General features: G+C 41.2%; 1 protein-coding gene and 1 pseudogene across 2 annotated transcripts; both read right to left on the bottom strand.

Moving 5' to 3' along the window:
- Positions 1 to 4,192: 4,192 nt before the first annotated feature.
- On the bottom strand, positions 4,193 to 10,003 carry LOC307251476 (inositol 1,4,5-trisphosphate receptor-interacting protein-like; annotated as a pseudogene). The gene is made up of 3 exons: positions 9,868 to 10,003; positions 7,686 to 7,779; positions 4,193 to 5,730 (listed from the first exon to the last, which is right to left on the bottom strand). The product of its transcript is annotated as an inositol 1,4,5-trisphosphate receptor-interacting protein-like (transcript).
- Positions 10,004 to 15,303: 5,300 nt separating this feature from the next.
- On the bottom strand, positions 15,304 to 18,453 carry LOC307251474 (inositol 1,4,5-trisphosphate receptor-interacting protein-like; the record flags this gene model as incomplete). The annotated part of the gene is given in 4 exon segments (XM_080028845.1): positions 15,304 to 15,773; positions 15,866 to 16,071; positions 16,073 to 16,834; positions 18,413 to 18,453. Coding segments are annotated over 4 exon segments (1,479 nt in total).
- Positions 18,454 to 19,533: the final 1,080 nt, after the last annotated feature.

Below are 19,533 nucleotides of genomic sequence, written 5' to 3'. Positions count from 1 at the left end.
CAGACAGGTCCCTCACGCGGTCAAGGAAATGTTACTCGGGGCTCATTCCATTACTAGTCAAACTTCACCACCAACAAGTGTGGTTGAACTCCAGTGCTATAATGATGGACTGATTGTAGGAATCAGGAAAGACTTCTTTAAGACTTTGGATGCATACAAAGATTTGACACTGGGCACCTGTCCAATTAACGAACATACCAGCACCCATTTCAACTTTAAGTACTATCTGTTTACAGACTGTGGCTACAAAGTGGAGGTTTGTACTGGTCCATTTCTTTATCTTAAATTTTCCATAACTATTGTTGTGCTTAATATTGACTCCCAAAATGATTCTATTCCAGGTTCATCCATCTGTTGTGACCTTGGGCACTATCCTCCACTACCAGCCGTCCAGTCACATTTTAAGGGAGATGCCATTCGACATTCTCCTGCAGTGTAACTATTTCAAGTAAGCATTTTTAGTTTCTGTTTTGGTGGGATTGTGTAGGAATTTGAGTGGTTATTCAATGTATTCCCGTAAAGAGATTTTAAAGTCAAGATTACACATTTTGTAACATGAGAATTTGGATTTCAGAAACCCTTTGCCTGCTGACTTGTATTGACGTGAGTTTTCACTTGTCTGTTGCAGGTTCCATCACTCCTATAAAGTTGGCTTCTATCCGGAACTACAAGGAGGAACTGTTTTCAAAGCACTTGCACCCAAAAGTGATGATGATCTTGGTCAAGGTATGCTCCCTCTTTATAAATGTCAATTGATTATGTTCACACATGCGGGCATTCATGTAAACGTGCAACGCTTTCTGATCAAGTGGCCGGCTTGCTTAAATTGGTCGCAAAAAAGGAGCAGGCCTTCAAATGCACAAGGATGTCTAAACTAAACCCGGCAACCTAGAAATGTGCTACTTGGTCTACATTTTCTTCAGACAGAATTAGTGACATGTTGTGAAGTCAACTTGCATGGTGGGAAATGGCAGCTTAAAATGTAGACGGGAGCAGGGTAAACTAGAGGTGCTATAAATTGGTTCACATAAACAGGCAAGTCAAATGTGGTTCGAGGGACAAGGACAACGTTGGTACTTTCAGATCATCTTTACTAACACCTGTAGCAACACCAACATTTGAAGGTTGCCTCAAATGACTCCAGCTTTTTGTTCGTATGATTTTCATGCCACCATAGCAGTATTTTATTTGGGAAGTGTACTAAAATGTTAAATAGAAGTAATTCCTCACTGCATTCAGACCCATCAGGCAGGAATTAAATATCTCCACAAACCCCTTGTGCATTTTATTGCAACCCAGGCACTAAATGGTGACCATGAGCAATGGCCCTCTTAATTTCTTTAAAATTGTCCACTGTCTCTCTATTCCATCAGTAATCGACATCCCAATTGCCAAAACTTACACCTTGGGCCAGCCAATGTACTTTGTGGCCAGGCAACCCACTGGCACTGCAGCTACTGAACATCAGAGAACCTACATCAACAAGTGTTTCATCACAGCCTCTCCTAACCCTCACTCGACACCTAAATATACAATAATTGACAACCAAGGGTAAGATTTAAAATGATTTCAGCATACAGTGGACATGCCACCTGGTTGGTGTTGTGTATTTATTTTTTAATCTTGTTGATTTGCAGATGCATGCTTGATGGCAAGGTGACTCAACAGTCGATGTTCCACCCTGATGACTCATTGCTGGTCCAGAAAATCAGTGTGGGCTCCTTGATTTTCAGGGAATGGGCTTCCTCATCACAGGTAATGCCAAAAGCATGTGGAAGAGAGCTCTTTGCTGTCAAACAGAATGTGTGCTAAAATTGCAACCAAATGTCTTTCAGAATCTCTACTTGCACTGTGAGGTCTTTAAGGGGGACCCTACTCCAACTCCCAGTTTAAAGGCTTGCAATTATGATGCAACTACCTCAAGGTGAGTTGACTAGGGCTACATTTTAAACAATCACAGGTGGTGGCAGCTTGCTTTTTTGAAGTCTCCAGCAGGATTAAATGTTTGTGTACCTCCATGTCCATAAAACTAAGTGGACGAACGGTCTTATTTTATTGCTTTTGTTTTGTCCGTGGCAAATGGTATTTCACGATCAAATAACATATTTTTAATTTATTTTAGTTGGAAGGAGCTGTACGGTCATGACTCTGTGTGCACCTGCTGTGACTACAAGTGTTCCGGCACATACAGGCGTGAGTTGACATAACCTTCCTTGACTCACTCAATTCAATGAATATTGCATAACAGGGCAACGGTGACACAAATCCATAGTAGCTTAATTTTCTCAATCAGACATTTTTGATGCATAAAATAACTGTTGGCTTAAGTCAAAACTAACATTTGGCATTTCTCATGTCCTACTCCCAAAGCTTTTGCTAAGATGATCTCCAGCCCTTCTTGGACAGTCAGCAAGGGTGAAAATGTTGGTGATATCCTGCCAAAGCCCTTTGCTGCTCAAACATTCTCTGATGACGACCCTGACATGGACAAGCTTCCAGACTGGAGCATTTGGGGGGCTTGAATAAAATATCATCTGGAAATGATAAATTAAATGGCTTTTTCGCACTTGTTTTTTTTAATAGCAGATTGAGACACAAACCATACCTTAATTGATACAACCTAAAAGTAGAGTCTCACACACATCCAGTAGAAGATAACTAAACACAATTCATTGAACATCCACTTTAGCCTGGGTCTGGTGTAAATAAAATAACAATTGCAATGTCCTGAACCATATGATACCATATTTGATTGGCTTTGATCATTCTGCATGTAGCTGGTTTAGGGATTATCTCTCTGATAGACAGCAGTCAGTTAAACTCGGGAGATACCAATCTGAGTTTTTAACTGTTACAAATGGTGTCCCACAAGGCTCAATTTTAGGTCCAGTTCTTTTCACAATTTATATAAATAACATTGTTTCATCGCTAAAAAACTGTCATGCCCATCTATACGCTGACGAGACAGTACTGTATTGCATTTCCGATTCGGTGCACCAATCTATTCAGAACCTACAAAGCTCTTTTAACACCCTGCAGGACTGTCTAGTGGACCTCAGGCTGGTTCTAAATACAGACAAAACCAAATATATGTGTTTCTCCAGAGCAAGAACTACAAATTTGAATGATTTTAATATTTTTACAAATAATGGATTTTTAATTGAAAGAGTCACAGAGTACAAATATCTTGGCATCTGGTTAGATGATAAACTCACTTTTAATTTTCATATAAAAAATCTTGTTCGACTACGACAAAAAATTGGCTATTTTTATAGGAACAAAACCACCTTCCCTTTATTTAGTAGGAAAAGGATTATTGAAGCAGTTTTCATGTCTGTCCTTGATTACGGTGATGTGGTTTACCGGCATGCATCACATTCATGTCTTAAACTCCTGGACTCTGTTTTTCACTCTGCTTTAAGGTTCATCACAGGAGATGCTTATGACACACACCATTGTCTTTTATATGAAAAGGTTGGGTGGTCCTCCCTTAAAGAGAGACGTGACGCACATTGGCATATTTTAATTTACAAAGCCTTGACCGGGAAGCTTCCTCGTTACTTAACTGAATTGCTGCAAATCTCAGATGGGCTTTATCAGACCCGCTCCACTGACATGCTTATGCTTTATGTCCCACAAGCCCGGTCTGAGCTAGGAAAGACAGCTTTTAGCTTCAGTGCCCCTGACTCCTGGAACAACTTACAGCAACAAATTAAACTAAATAACTTCATATCCTTTAACCAATTTAAACAAACTATTTTAAATCTGCCAAACACTACCTGTAACTGTTTTAATTAGGCTATATTGTACTCTCACCCATTTAATTTTAATTGCTACCACTTAATTTCACCACTGTGTAAATGTTTCAATTGTTTTTCTCTTCACCTGTTGTGTATTTGATGTATTTGCGTTGAATATTGTTAATGTATTGTTGTTTTTCCTTTGAATTTGTTTGAACTCGACGTCATTGAAAATGAGGGTCACCCCTCAATTGGTCTCTCGAGGATAAATAAAAGTTAAATGAAATGAAAATGAAAATATATAGATTTAGTCTGACTGCTGCTGCAACGGGAAGCTTTTACCTTGCTTTAGTTAAATCTCCACCTGACGATTTCTTTTGCACAATGCTGTCACTCCTTTTGAAGTTAAGGGATTAGAATTTTTATTTATACTCTTGATTTCAAAATATAATTTATTTACAGAGAACATCAAGATCAATGCACTTGTCAACATAATCGTCTATCAGCACATGTGTATTTCTGAGCATTTCCTGTAAATGCAGCACTGCATTTCTGTAGATGCAGTCGTGTGCCACAAGGGGATGGAAGAGATTCACTTTCTTTGCTCCAGTAAACTCAGCAGGGAGTTGAACACCCTTCTGAGTTAAAGGGTTCCCAATGAGAGCATGGGGCAGCAGCTTTTTCTCAAGGCTCCTCTCCATGAAGTAGAGTAAATCTCGTAGCCTACAGGCCACATAATGGGGTTTCCACTGCGAAGGGTCTCTCGTCAAAAGTAGATGAATCGGTGCTGTTTTGAAATGAAAATCCTTGAGTGCACTACTTCCTGAGAGTGCGGTCTGCCTCCTGAGAAGAAAAAGTGCAATTTCTAGGGTTTGACTGTGGCACGAGTGTTCAGGCAGGCGTTTAGAGATGTGCTCCAAAAGACGATCTTGGTTAGGGACAGGGCCCAGAACGTATCCAAATTGTTTGGGGAGCAAGAAGGGTTGAAGAAATTAGCAATAGTATTGAACTATAGGATTTATATTGAAGCTTATCTTCTTCCCCGATCTGAATCGAACAACCAGGGCACCTGGAGCATCTACGTAGCGAATGATCAGCTCAAATTCATACTTGTGTGAAATCTGTGCCCAGGCTTGTTTGATAGTGTTCTGGAACCACCTGGTAACCTGTGACTTTGACAGGAACGCGGAGTTCTTTGTGCTAAGGTCATTGCAAACATCAGTGAATTGTCTTTTTCTCACTCTCACAATGCAGCAGGCAAACCACATCATCTGCATCAGGAGACTGACAAAGGCAGCCATTTTGGATTTTCTCATCTTCCACCAGGTTTATTTGACCGCAGACTTGCATATCTGGCAGCAGGTCACACGGCTGGTTGTTCCAGAGCAGACACTGAAATCTATATGGATCGGGTGGGCTAACGGGGACCATGATGTCACACACATCCACCATCTGAAAGTCCTCAATCACCATGCCACCCTTTCTGTCACAGACAGCCCTCATGGTGTACAATAGATCACTTGCAAACCACTCCAAAAACTCCTCCCTCCACATCTTATTAGACGAGACTTGAATGCATTTGGAATGGAAACATTGCAGAGTTTGGCTGTCGGGTAGAGGCACTCCGGCGGCAGTGCAGGTCCCTGGGAAGGCCCTGGTTTCTCCTTGCGTCATTTGGAAATGTTTTCCTAGGTATTTCCTGAAGAAACGGATCATTGAAATGATGGAGAACGTGTTCCATATGTACCATAGGTAATCCCTCTCCCGGTCAGCAACGTCCTTCTCTGAAGTTTCATTTGCAGATGTTTCTGTGTCGAGGTGTTCATTGGAGCTGATCACTTTCTTCCCTTCTGGCTTTTCTCGCTGCCCCTGTGGTGTGCTTATGTCTCTAAAAGAACCATAGGACTGTATGTCTTCTCCCGGTGTGTTCTTCTTGTCATGCAGTAAATTTGCCTTTTGCCCTGAAGCCTTCAGATCAGTCTCAGGTTCACTTTTGGAGTTTTGTGACCAACTTAGCAATTAGGTACAGGCATCACAGCTGGGTTGTTACGGTGAGGGGACAGGAAGAGGTTAGAATAGGAGTGACACACACAATCACAGACGTACTATTCTATATTACATAGTTAGATTACTCAGAAATGTGGGAACACAGGGGTGTGGGAACATAGACACGCTCCCCAAATAATAATAAAGAAGAGTACTTACCATAACTCTAATTTCACTCTTCTTCCATCCAGCAGAATTGTAGGGCTGGGTATTGTCAAGAATCTCACGACTCGATTCGATTTTGATTCATTAGTAGGGGTGTAACGATACACGTATTTGTACCGTGACGGTACAGGCACGTATTTGGTGTTACAGAGGTGGACCGCGGTCCGTTTGTGGCGTACATAGCGTTAATATATGGCGAATGTATAGGCTTGTTTTGCGGTGTGGAACTTAAAGCTCCCATATTATACACTTTTCGGTTCTATTATACACCATATTATATGGTCTTAGTGGTCCCTAATACATTTTTCTTTAATTGTTTGCTGAAAAAAACTTTCAGATAATTTATTGTACTATGCTGATGTTCAGCTAATCTCACAATGGCCTATTTTTTAAAAAGAGCTGCAGCTCCCCTCGTAAATATACAATCTTTGAGCTGCCCCCGCCCCCTGTCCGGAAGCGAAGCCTGATACGCCTCGCCCTCTGTCTGTTTGTAAACAATGATGACGTATTTGCTGGGCCTGTTAGCGCAGTTAGCCTACCCATGAGAAGAACCAAGTCTAGTGCTAGTAACGCTCTTTGAACAGTTTGACATGACCTATCCTTGTCTACATGAAAGACTATGGAATACAGATGCACTGACTTGCCATTTCCAAGCTAATGGAAACGGCATGTTCACAATAACAATGCTGCAAAAGATGGTGGCTACTGCGAAGCTAGCTCGGGAGCTACCGGCTAAAAATACCACTAAAATCAGTGAAAAAATTATCTTCAAAGTTGACTTCTACACTATTAACTTCCAATCCTTTGTCCTGTTAAAAACGAGGCATTTCCAGACGGGTGTGGGGTATAGAAAGATGTTTTATGAGCAAAAGCTGAATGCTTGTCCCAAAGCTAATAGCTATACACCAGTCAGGCAAAAATACCAATAAAAACATTTCTTTCAGTTTCACTGTTTGAAAAAACCCACAAGTAGCTTTTAATTTCCGGCAGACTGTATGCCTTTGAGGCACATTGCTGCCACCCACAGGACAAAACTAGATAAATGAAATAAACAAACAAACAAAACATATATATATATATATATATATATATATATATATATATATTTATATATATATATATATATATATATATATATATATATATATATATATATATATATATATATTTCAGACGCAATCAGTCCATCCTATTTCCATAGGAATAATCCAGTGGCCGTTATGAAATCCAGGACAGCTTTTATAGTCCCAGGCTGATTCTCAATGGGATTTAGAAGGCTCTTTAGTGTAACCGGTGTTTTGCCCAGGCTTTCCACTGCTGCATACAGATGTTCCCTCTGTCGAGTGAGTCCAGAACATTCCATCAGGATATGTTTTACTGTTTGCTGTTTTTTACACACTCCACATAGTCCATCTTCATGTTTCCCAACTTTGTGTAAATCCCATGCGAGTCTGCAATGCCCCAGCCTCAGTCTGGTCATCATGACTGTATGCCTCCTTTCCTTTCCCCAAAAGCACTGGCAAGCTGTAGTAATGCCTCCCCTTATTTTCCTTATCCCACTCCTCCTGCCACAGAGCCATGATGTTCTTTTTGATGATTGACCTACACTCAGTTAACCCCAGCCTCACTTTTACATCCACATCTTCCCTTCTTAAAGCCCTTTTTGCTTCCCCATCAGCTATCTCATTCCCCTCTATCCCCACATGAGCTGGGACCCACATGAACCCCACTGACTCTCCCGCCTGCTCAATCCTGTACATCAGGGTAAGAAGCTCCACCATGAGGTCCGACCTGGCTCCAAGCCCTCCCTCCCTCAATGTCATCAGCACTGAAGCAGAGTCAGAACATATCACAACTGGCCCTGGCCTGACCTCCTCCACCCACTGCATAGCCCAGATTATTGCAAGCAGCTCTGTGGTATAAACTGAAACCCTCAGACAGTCGCCTATATTTGACAACATCCAAATCTGAGATGCAAAAAGCAAACCCAGACTTCCCAGTTATTGGGTCTTGAGCCCCATCAGTGTAAATTTGTATGTACTGTCCCCATTTGTTATTTAGCCTTTCCTTTACAATTCCCCCAAATGTTGCAGTTCTCTCATGAGTTAACACACTTAGATCCACAACACCACTGGTTCGCTTTGTTTTTACAGAAATAAAAAATCTAACGAGGGATATTCAGCTTCAAGGCACAACATGTAGCCGAGTGGACCGTGTTGGAACTTCCTTGTATTGACGTCATTAGTTGCGTCCCATCCGGGTGTGGTTAACCCTTATGCCCCGTTAAAAAAAAGTTACACTGGGACCGCTTCGTACATTTTGTGTATTTTGACCTTTAAACTGCATTAAAATTATGAAAGATCAATATTTTTTCACAATTTTTTTTTCCATATTGTTCATGAAGGGGTTGTTGTTCAATCTATGTCATGATTTCATTAATCACAATTAAAAATTAACCCTTTAGATGCCAGTTTTGATCATATACCACCAACCGCTTTAATGAAAAATACACAAAAATTCAATATTCAAATCTTTTTTTTTACTTTGATTATTATTAGTATCACCGGCTCACCCATCTGAATGATAGGTGAGAAAATTATATTTGGTGCATTATTACTTTTTGTTTTATGTCAGATTGAATAAAAAAGTTACACTGGGACCGCTTCGTACATTTTGTGTATTTTGACCTTTAAATTGCATTACAATTATGAAAGATCAATATTTTTTCACAATTTTTTTTTCCATATTTTTCATGAAGGGGTTGTTGTTCAATCTATGTCATGATTTCATTAATCACAATTAAAAATGAACCCTTTAGATGCCAGTTTTGATCATATACCACCAACCGCTTTAATGAAAAATACACAAAAATTCAATATTCAAATCTTTTTTTTTACTTTGATTATTATTAGTATCACCGGCTCACCCATCTGAATGATAGGTGAGAAAATCATATTTGGTGCATTATTACTTTTTGTTTAATGTCAGATTGAATAAAAAAGTTACACTGGGACCGCTTCGTACATTTTGTGTATTTTGACCTTTAAATTGCATTACAATTATGAAAGATCAATATTTTTTCAAAAAAATTTTTTCCATATTTTTCATGAAGGGGTTGTTGTTCAATCTATGTCATGATTTCATTAATCACAATTAAAAATTAACCCTTTAGATGCCAGTTTTGATCATATACCACCAAACGCTTTTTGGAAAAATACACTAAAACTCAATATTCAATTTTTTTTTTTTTTTTTGATTATTATTAGTATAACCGGCTCACCCATCTGAATGATAGGTGAGAAAATTGAATTTGGGGCATTTTTACTTTTTGTTTAATGTCAGATTGAATAAAAAAGTTACACTGGGACCGCTTCGTACATTTTGTGTATCATTGACTTCCATTATAACGACACTTTTTGAACCCCCCTTTAAATTAAAGTGAAACATTTTTTTTACCTCTGATTTCCAATTTTTCTGCAGAAAACACAATGCAATTTGATAAAATAAAAGAGAATAGCAAAATTTTCCCATTTAATCACCTCTGTCTTTATTTCAAAAGATGGGTTTTTATCAAATATACAGCATTTTTTAAACAACTGTTATCAAAACAGACAACACCATAACCCGTACAAGAACAAAACAGGTGTGTGTGTGTGTGTGTGTGTGTGTGTGTGTGTGTGTGTGTGTGTGTGTGTGTGTGTGTGTGTGTGTGTCTCTACTGTGCGTCAGTGCACAGTGTGCACACTGGTGACCAGTGCTCCCTGCAAACGTGGTCCCCGCACATGGCACAGCAGATTGTCACCCTTTTGTGGCAAATTGAGCAAAAGCCCCTATTTGCATTCTTCGATTTCTTAGACGGGACTGCCCTTGCCTCATCTTCCTCAGGTTCTGCTGGCTCAGCCTCCTCAGCTCCTACCTGCACCTCCCTGACAAGTGCGGCTGCAGTGGGGGCCCGAGGGAGACGCTGCCGCTGTGCCATCCAGGGTGAGACCAGGGCCATCCCCAGCTCTTGGAGGAAGAGCCTGCGGCGCCAGGTCTTGCTTACATTCCATTGTGGATTTACCCATCTCCACAGGACGTACGCGTTGTACGCACTGACATCCAGCATGTTAAAGAACAGGCTGAGCGGCCACCTGCTCGTTCTTCGGCCGCATCGGTAGTCCTCCATCCTCTTCCGACTCTGAACTGTCTGAACTTGGTGGCGGCATCCAGACATCACTTGCCGTTTCGGTGTCTGACTCAGTGGAGTCAATCTCCTCTTCAGATGAGTAGTCAGAGCTGGAGTCGCTGGAATCAGGCTCTGGTGCTCTGGAGGAAGAAGCCTGGGAGTCAGCCACTGACCCCCTCGGTTCAGGCCGCCGGCCATGGATGTTATCAGCGCTGAGCTGGGAGCAGGATTTGCCATAAAATCGACGCTTGTCCATGGCTGCCGGATTAGAAATGAATTTTTCTGATACTGGGTGTATAGAGTAACTTTAGATCAGCCGCACCTGCATAAACAAAACTCCTGCCTTCTCACCTTGTTTACATTTTCGCACCATGCAATTCGCTGCACCAAAACTGTTGTTGGGGCACTGGGGTCATGTTGATATCTTCTGACAAGTTGAGGGAGTGTAAAAGTGTTTGATCTATTGACTTCAAAGACACAAGTCAGAAAGGCTGTCACTTGTTCTCTTTGTTCTCTTTGTGTGTGTGTGTGTGTGTGTGTGTGTGTGTGTGTGCGTGCGTGCGTGTGTGTGTGTGTGTGCGTGCGTGCGTGTGTGCATGTGTGTGTGTAAAAGTGTGCTTGTGTGTGTGTATGAGAGGAGAGAAATAGAAGGGGTACAGATTTGCAGCCATATTATCCAATGACACATGCAAACACACACACCCACACACACGCACACACATACACACACAATCTTTTTCTGTCATGGACATGCAGACAACAGTCCCTCCCATCCATATTCAAACACATTTGACATTTTTCTTTAGATTTGTTGTCGCAGTGGCCAGTATTCCTGAAATTTTTGAAAATTATGAAAAATCCTATTTTTTTTCTCGTTTGTGTCATGAGGCAAGTTTTCCCCCAGTAATACACCATATGCAATTCATAAATCAACTAGATAAGAGTTAAAACCTAAAATATGATGCCTTACCTTCTAAATGAATGCAAAACATTATATAAATTCAGATTTTATCTTGCCATGGCCAAGGAATCAAAAATACTGGTTTTATGGCTTTCTATGAGTTCACGAAATGGCATCTTTTTAGACAAGGATTTCAGTGTATGTGATTTGAGTACACACAGACACACTCCTGGATTTTTTTTTTTAACTTCAACCATTCTGACTAAAAGAGGTGTTCACTAACTACACATCAAAACTATTTTATTGTATTTTTTTATTTTTTTTATTGGTTTGCAGCCATGAATTACACAAGGATGCCAATTTGTTGTAAAGGGTCACCATAGAGATTAGTGGGGGGGGGGCTAAAATGGGGCATTTTTTTTATTGACCTCATTTTTACATAACCTTATCAAGTTTACTACAGAGAAATGGGAAATTACAGTCAAAAATATTTTTCACTTTAATTTAAAGGTGGGGGTCAAAAAATGTCGTTATAATGGAAGTCAATGGTACACAAAATGTACGAAGCGGTCCCAGTGTAACAAAAACATCTCACACAGTCAAAATGAAGTGGAAATGGATGAAACTCAGAATATCAAAACTTCATTGTAAAACACACCTCCTTACCAAATTTTATGGCTAGGGGACAATCACAGCCAAAATTATCTCAAAAATGCAACCCCAGATACACAAATCTCCACCAGCGGGGCATAAGGGTTAAAAAAGATAAAAAATCCTAAATGTAATAAATTGTTAGGAAAATTAACACAAAACAAAAGTTAAACTTATTGTCAATTTTCCTATTTTATTGGGCGAATTTAGTTTTCATGTTTTTAAATCTACCCTATCTTTTTGAATTTGATTAATCCTTTTATTTTGAAAGTTAGCCTACATTAAGACTCTTTTAGGTTTATCAGTAGGCCTAGTACAAAATAAGAACATACCAATCTGCTTCGGGAATTATTATTCAAAACAGTTTTGGCAAAAGAACTAAGCCATTTGCACTTTTCTGTATTTGAGTGTTATTGTTTGTGTATGACACAACAAGAGACAATTTAGGGGGGAATACTATTGAGCACCTCTCATTGGTTGTTCTTGATTGGCATTTGCAGCAGCTGTGGGCTTTTGTCCTGGCTGCAGAATACAAAAGGTCCCAGGTGCAACATGACTTTCATACTTAACCGGTTCAGCCAAGGGACAAGTCAGAGAGCAGCTTCTGGGGTGAACATGGGACTGTTTTGTGCTGGGCTTGTACTTTTGCAGTTTTGTAATGCCTGTAGTAGTAATTTGCTTCCTAAGTATGTGGTTGTCTCAGACGAAAAAGTACCGAGAGAAGTTTTCAAGCCAGATAAGAATGCCAGACAGGTCCCTCACGCGGTCAAGGAAATGTTACTCGGGGCTCATTCCATTACTAGTCAAACTTCACCACCAACAAGTGTGGTTGAACTCCAGTGCTATAATGATGGACTGATTGTAGGAATCAGGAAAGACTTCTTTAAGACTTTGGATGCATACAAAGATTTGACACTGGGCACCTGTCCAATTAACGAACATACCAGCACCCATTTCAACTTTAAGTACTATCTGTTTACAGACTGTGGCTACAAAGTGGAGGTTTGTACTGGTCCATTTCTTTATCTTAAATTTTCCATAACTATTGTTGTGCTTAATATTGACTCCCAAAATGATTCTATTCCAGGTTCATCCATCTGTTGTGACCTTGGGCACTATCCTCCACTACCAGCCGTCCAGTCACATTTTAAGGGAGATGCCATTCGACATTCTCCTGCAGTGTAACTATTTCAAGTAAGCATTTTTAGTTTCTGTTTTGGTGGGATTGTGTAGGAATTTGAGTGGTTATTCAATGTATTCCCGTAAAGAGATTTTAAAGTCAAGATTACACATTTTGTAACATGAGAATTTGGATTTCAGAAACCCTTTGCCTGCTGACTTGTATTGACGTGAGTTTTCACTTGTCTGTTGCAGGTTCCATCACTCCTATAAAGTTGGCTTCTATCCGGAACTACAAGGAGGAACTGTTTTCAAAGCACTTGCACCCAAAAGTGATGATGATCTTGGTCAAGGTATGCTCCCTCTTTATAAATGTCAATTGATTATGTTCACACATGCGGGCATTCATGTAAACGTGCAACGCTTTCTGATCAAGTGGCCGGCTTGCTTAAATTGGTCGCAAAAAAGGAGCAGGCCTTCAAATGCACAAGGATGTCTAAACTAAACCCGGCAACCTAGAAATGTGCTACTTGGTCTACATTTTCTTCAGACAGAATTAGTGACATGTTGTGAAGTCAACTAACATGGTGGGAAATGGCAGCTTAAAATGTAGACGGGAGCAGGGTAAACTAGAGGTGCTATAAATTGGTTCACATAAACAGGCAAGTCAAATGTGTTTCGAGGGACAAGGACAACGTTGGTACTTTCAGATCATCTTTACTAACACCTGTAGCAACACCAACATTTGAAGGTTGCCTCAAATGACTCCAGCTTTTTGTTCGTATGATTTTCATGCCACCATAGCAGTATTTTATTTGGGAAGTGTACTAAAATGTTAAATAGAAGTAATTCCTCACTGCATTCAGGCCCATCAGGCAGGAATGAAATATCTCCACAAACCCCTTGTGCATTTTATTGCAACCCAGGCACTAAATGGTGACCATGAGCAATGGCCCTCTTAATTTCTTTAAAATTGTCCACTGTCTCTCTATTCCATCAGTAATCGACATCCCTATTGCCAAAACTTACACCTTGGGCCAGCCAATGTACTTTGTGGCCAGGCAACCCACTGGCACTGCAGCTACTGAACATCAGAGAACCTACATCAACAAGTGTTTCATCACAGCCTCTCCTAACCCTCACTCGACACCTAAATATACAATAATTGACAACCAAGGGTAAGATTTAAAATGATTTCAGCATACAGTGGACATGCCACCTGGTTGGTGTTGTGTATTTATTTTTTAATCTTGTTGATTTGCAGATGCATGCTTGATGGCAAGGTGACTCAACAGTCGATGTTCCACCCTGATGACTCATTGCTGGTCCAGAAAATCAGTGTGGGCTCCTTGATTTTCAGGGAATGGGCTTCCTCATCACAGGTAATGCCAAAAGCATGTGGAAGAGAGCTCTTTGCTGTCACACAGAATGTGTGCTAAAATTGCAACCAAATGTCTTTCAGAATCTCTACTTGCACTGTGAGGTCTTTAAGGGGGACCCTACTCCAACTCCCAGTTTAAAGGCTTGCAATTATGATGCAACTACCTCAAGGTGAGTTGACTAGGGCTACATTTTAAACAATCGCAGGTGGCAGCTTGCTTTTTTGAAGTCTCCAGCAGGATTAAATGTTTAATGTGTACCTCCATGTCCATAAAACTAAGTGGACGAACGGTCTTATTTTATTGCTTTTGTTTTGTCCGTGGCAAATGGTATTTCACGATCGAATAACATGTATTTATTTTTTTTAGTTGGAAGGAGCTGTACGGTCATGACTCTGTGTGCACCTGCTGTGACTACAAGTGTTCCGGCACATACAGGCGTGAGTTGACATAACCTTCCTTGACTCACTCAATTCAATGAATATTGCATAACAGGGCAATGGTGACACAAATCCATAGTAGCTTGATTTTCCTCAATCAGACATTTTTGAAGCATAAAATAACTGTTGGCTTAAGTTAAAACTAACATTTGGCATTTCTCATGTCCTACTCCCAAAGCTTTTGCTAAGATGATCTCCAGCCCTTCTTGGACGGTCAGCAAGGGTGAAAATGTTGGTGATATCCCGCCAAAGCCCTTTGCTGCTCAAACATTCTCTGATGACGACCCTGACATGGACAAGCTTCCAGACTGGAGCATTTGGGGGGCTTGAATAAAATATCATCTGGAAATGATAAATTAAATGGCTTTTTCGCACTTGTTTTTTTTAATAGCAGATTGAGACACAAACCATACCTTAATTGATACAACCTAAAAGTAGAGTCTCGCACACATCCAGTAGAATAACTAATCACAATTCATTGAACATCCACTTTAGCCTGGGTCTGGTGTAAATAAAATAACAATTGCAATGTCCTGAACCATATATAGATTTAGTCTGACTGCTGCTGCAACGGGAAGCTTTTACCTTGCTTTAGTTAAATCTCCACCTGATAATTCTGTTGCACAATGCTGTCACTCATTTTGAAGTTAAGGGATTAGAATTGTAATTCATACTCTTGATTTCAAAATATAATTTATTTACAGAGAACATCAAGATCAATGCACTTGTCAACATAATCGTCTATCAGCACATGTGTATTTCTGAGCATTTCCTGGAAATGCAGCACTGCATTTCTGTAGATGCAGTTGTGTGCCACAAGGGGATGGAAGAGATTCACTTTCTTTGCTCCAGTAAACTCAGGGAGTTGAACACCCTTCTGAGTTAAAGGGTTCCCAATGAGAGCGTGGGGCAGCAGCTTTTTCTCAAGGCTCCTCTCCATGACGTAGAGTAAATCTCGTAGCCTACAGGCCACATAATGGGGTTTCCACTGTGAAGGGTCTCTCGTCAAAAGTAGATGAATCGGTGCTGTTTTGAAATGAAAATCCTTGAGTGCACTACTTCCTGAGACTGCGGTCTGCCTCCTGAGAAAAAGTGCAATGTCTAGGGTCTGACTGTGGCACGAGTGTTCAGTCAGGCGTTTAGAGATTTGCTCCAAAAGACGATCTTCGTAGTTGGTCAGGGACAAGGCCCAGAACGTATCCAAATTGTTTGGGGAGCAAGAAGCGATGAAGAAATGAGCAATAGTATTTAAGTACAGGATTTATATTGAAGCTTATCTTCTTCCCCGATCTGAATCGAACCACCTGGACCATCTACGTAGCGAATGATCAGCTCAAATTCATACTTGTGTGAAATCTGTGCCCAGGCTTGTTTGATAGTGTTCTGGAACCACCTGGTAACTTGTGACTTTGACAGGAACGTGGAGTTATTTGTGCTAAGGTCATTGCAAACATCAGTGAATTGTCTTTTTCTCACTCTCACAATGCAGCAGGCAAACCACATCATCTGCATCAGGAGACTGACAAAGGCAGCCATTTTGGATTTTCTCATCTTCCACCAGGTTTATTTGACCGCAGACTTGCATATCTGGCAGCAGGTCACACGGCTGGTTGTTCCAGAGCAGACACTGAAATCTATATGGATCGGGTGGGCTAACGGGGACCATGATGTCACACACATCCACCATCTGAAAGTCCTCAATCACCATGCCACCCTTTCTGTCACAGACAGCCCTCATGGTGTACAATAGATCACTTGCAAACCACTCCAAAAACTCCTCCCTCCACATTTTATTAGACGAGACTTGAATGCATTTGGAATGGAAACATTGCAGAGTTTGGCTGTCGGGTAGAGGCACTCCGGCGGCAGTGCAGGTCCCTGGGAAGGCCCTGGTTTCTCCTTGCGTCATTTGGAAATGTTTTCCTAGGTATTTCCTGAAGAAACGGATCATTGAAATGATGGAGAACGTGTTCCATATGTACCATAGGTAATCCCTCTCCCGGTCAGCAACGTCCTTCCCTGAAGTTTCATTTGCAGATGTTTCTGTGTCGAGGTGTTCATTGGAGCTGATCACTTTCTTCCCTTCTGGCTTTTCTCGCTGCCCCTGTGGTGTGCTTATGTCTCTAAAAGAACCATAGGACTGTATGTCTTCTCCCGGTGTGTTCTTCTTGTCATGCAGTAAATTTGCCTTTTGCCCTGAAGCCTTCAGATCAGTCTCAGGTTCACTTTTGGAGTTTTGTGACCAACTTAGCAATTAGGTACAGGCATCACAGCTGGGTTGTTACGGTGAGGGGACAGGAAGAGGTTAGAATAGGAGTGACACACACAATCACAGACATACTATTCTATATTACATAGTTAGATTACTCAGAAATGTGGGAACACAGGGGTGTGGGAACATAGACACGCTCCCCAAATAATAATAAAGAAGAGTACTTACCATAACTCTAATTTCACTCTTCTTCCATCCAGCAGAATTGTAGGGCTGGGTATTGTCAAGAATCTCACGATTCGATTCGATTTTGATTCATTAGTAGGGGTGTAACGATAAACGTATTTGTACCGTGACGGTACAGGCACGTATTTGGTGTTACAGAGGTGGACCGCGGTCCGTTTGTGGCGTACATAGCGTTAATATATGGCGAATGTACAGGCTTGTTTTGCGGTGTGGAACTTAAAGCTCCCATATTATACACTTTTCGGTTCTAACACCATATTATATGGTCTTAGTGGTCCCTAATACGTTTTTCTTTAATTGTTTGCTGAAAAAAACTTTCAGATAATTTATTGTACTATGCTGATGTTCAGCTAATCTCACAATGGCCTATTTTTTAAAAAGAGCTGCAGCTCCCCTCGTAAATATACAATCTTTGAGCTGCCCCCGCCCCCTGTCTGGAAGCGAAGCCTGATACGCCTCGCCCTCTGTCTGTTTGTAAACAATGATGACGTATTTGCTGGGCCTGTTAGCGCAGTTAGCCTACCCATGAGAAGAACCAAGTCTAGTGCTAGTAACGCACTTTGAACAGTTTGACATGACCTATCCTTGTCTACATGAAAGACTATGGAATACAGATGCACTGACTTGCCGTTTCCAAGCTAATGGAAACGGCATGTTCACAATAACAATGCTGCAAAAGATGGTGGCTACTGCGAAGCTAGCTCGGGAGCTACCGGCTAAAAATACCACTAAAATCAGTGAAAAAATTATCTTCAAAGTTGACTTCTACACTATTAACTTCCAATCCTTTGTCCTGTTAAAAACGAGGCATTTCCAGACGGGTGTGGGGTATAGAAAGATGTTTTTATGAGCAAAAGCTGAATGCTTGTCCCAAAGCTAATAGCTATACACCAGTCAGGCAAAAATACCAATAAAAACATTTCTTTCAGTTTCACTGTTTGAAAAAACCCACAAGTAGCTTTTAATTTCCGGCAGACTGTATGCCTTTGAGGCACATTGCTGCCACCCACAGGACAAAACTAGATAAATGAAATAAACAAACAAACAAAACATATATATATATATATATATATATATATATATATATATATATATATATATATATGTATATATATATATATATATATATATATATTTCAGACGCAATCAGTCCATCCTATTTCCATAGGAATAATCCAGTGGCCGTTATGAAATCCAGGACAGCTTTTATAGTCCCAGGCTGATTCTCAATGGGATTTAGAAGGCTCTTTAGTGTAACCGGTGTTTTGCCCAGGCTTTCCACTGCTGCATACAGATGTTCCCTCTGTCGAGTGAGTCCAGAACATTCCATCAGGATATGTTTTACTGTTTGCTGTTTTTTACACACTCCACATAGTCCATCTTCATGTTTCCCAACTTTGTGTAAATCCCATGCGAGTCCGCAATGCCCCAGCCTCAGTCTGGTCATCATGACTGTATGCCTCCTTTCCTTTCCCCAAAAGCACTGGCAAGCTGTAGTAATGCCTCCCCTTATTTTCCTTATCCCACTCCTCCTGCCACAGAGCCATGATGTTCTTTTTGATGATTGACCTACACTCAGTTAACCCCAGCCTCACTTTTACATCCACATCTTCCCTTCTTAAAGCCCTTTTTGCTTCCCCATCAGCTATCTCATTCCCCTCTATCCCCACATGAGCTGGGACCCACATGAACCCCACTGACTCTCCCGCCTGCTCAATCCTGCACATCACGGTAAGAAGCTCCACCATTAGGCCTTTCACACCGCCGCAAAATCGGAGCTAGTTCTGGGCTTGTTCGGAGTTAGAGCCAGTGTTTTGGTTTCACACCGCCAGAGAGCCTGCTCCGGGCCGTAAAAACCGGGGGAACCCATACCCCAGGATTGAGCAGGGTTTGATAAGAACTGCTTGCGCGAACGGTTGGGGGAGGGATTATCCTGACCAACCAGAGCAACTCAAACCTCATGCCCGCCATATTTAAAAACACCGCTACTACGAGACGTAAACTTAACATAATTACCGAACGTAGCGATCAAATTGACCGGCGAGAATACGCTGTATGGGTCCTGTTTGCTTAAGAAAGCAAAGCGAGAGCCAACAAGTGTAAAAATAAGACGTATTTGCCGCTGTTGTTGTGCTTAAAGCTAGCGGTAGCTTTAGCGTTAGCCACAAGAGCAGCGGCGTCGGGTGACGTACACACACGTTTACAGTGACGTCATGACGTTGCTCTCTTGCCGGCTCCATGGCTGTCTCCGGTCGATGTGAAACCAACCGGTTCATAACTGGGATAAGGCTGTAACCAGTTTTGAACTGACCCCAACACCAGCCTGGAACTGACTCTTGGTTCATTTTGGTGTGAAAGGCCTACATGAGGTCCGACCTGGCTCCAAGCCCTCCCTCCCTCAATGTCATCAGCACTGAAGCAGAGTCAGAACATATCACAACTGGCCCTGGCCTGACCTCCTCCACC

The sequence above is a fragment of the Ammodytes marinus genome (assembly GCF_949987685.1).
Source record: "Ammodytes marinus genome assembly, chromosome: 6".
In the NCBI taxonomy this organism is placed as follows: Eukaryota; Metazoa; Chordata; class Actinopteri; order Uranoscopiformes; family Ammodytidae; genus Ammodytes; species Ammodytes marinus.
This window is presented reverse-complemented; position numbering and strand designations above follow the sequence as displayed.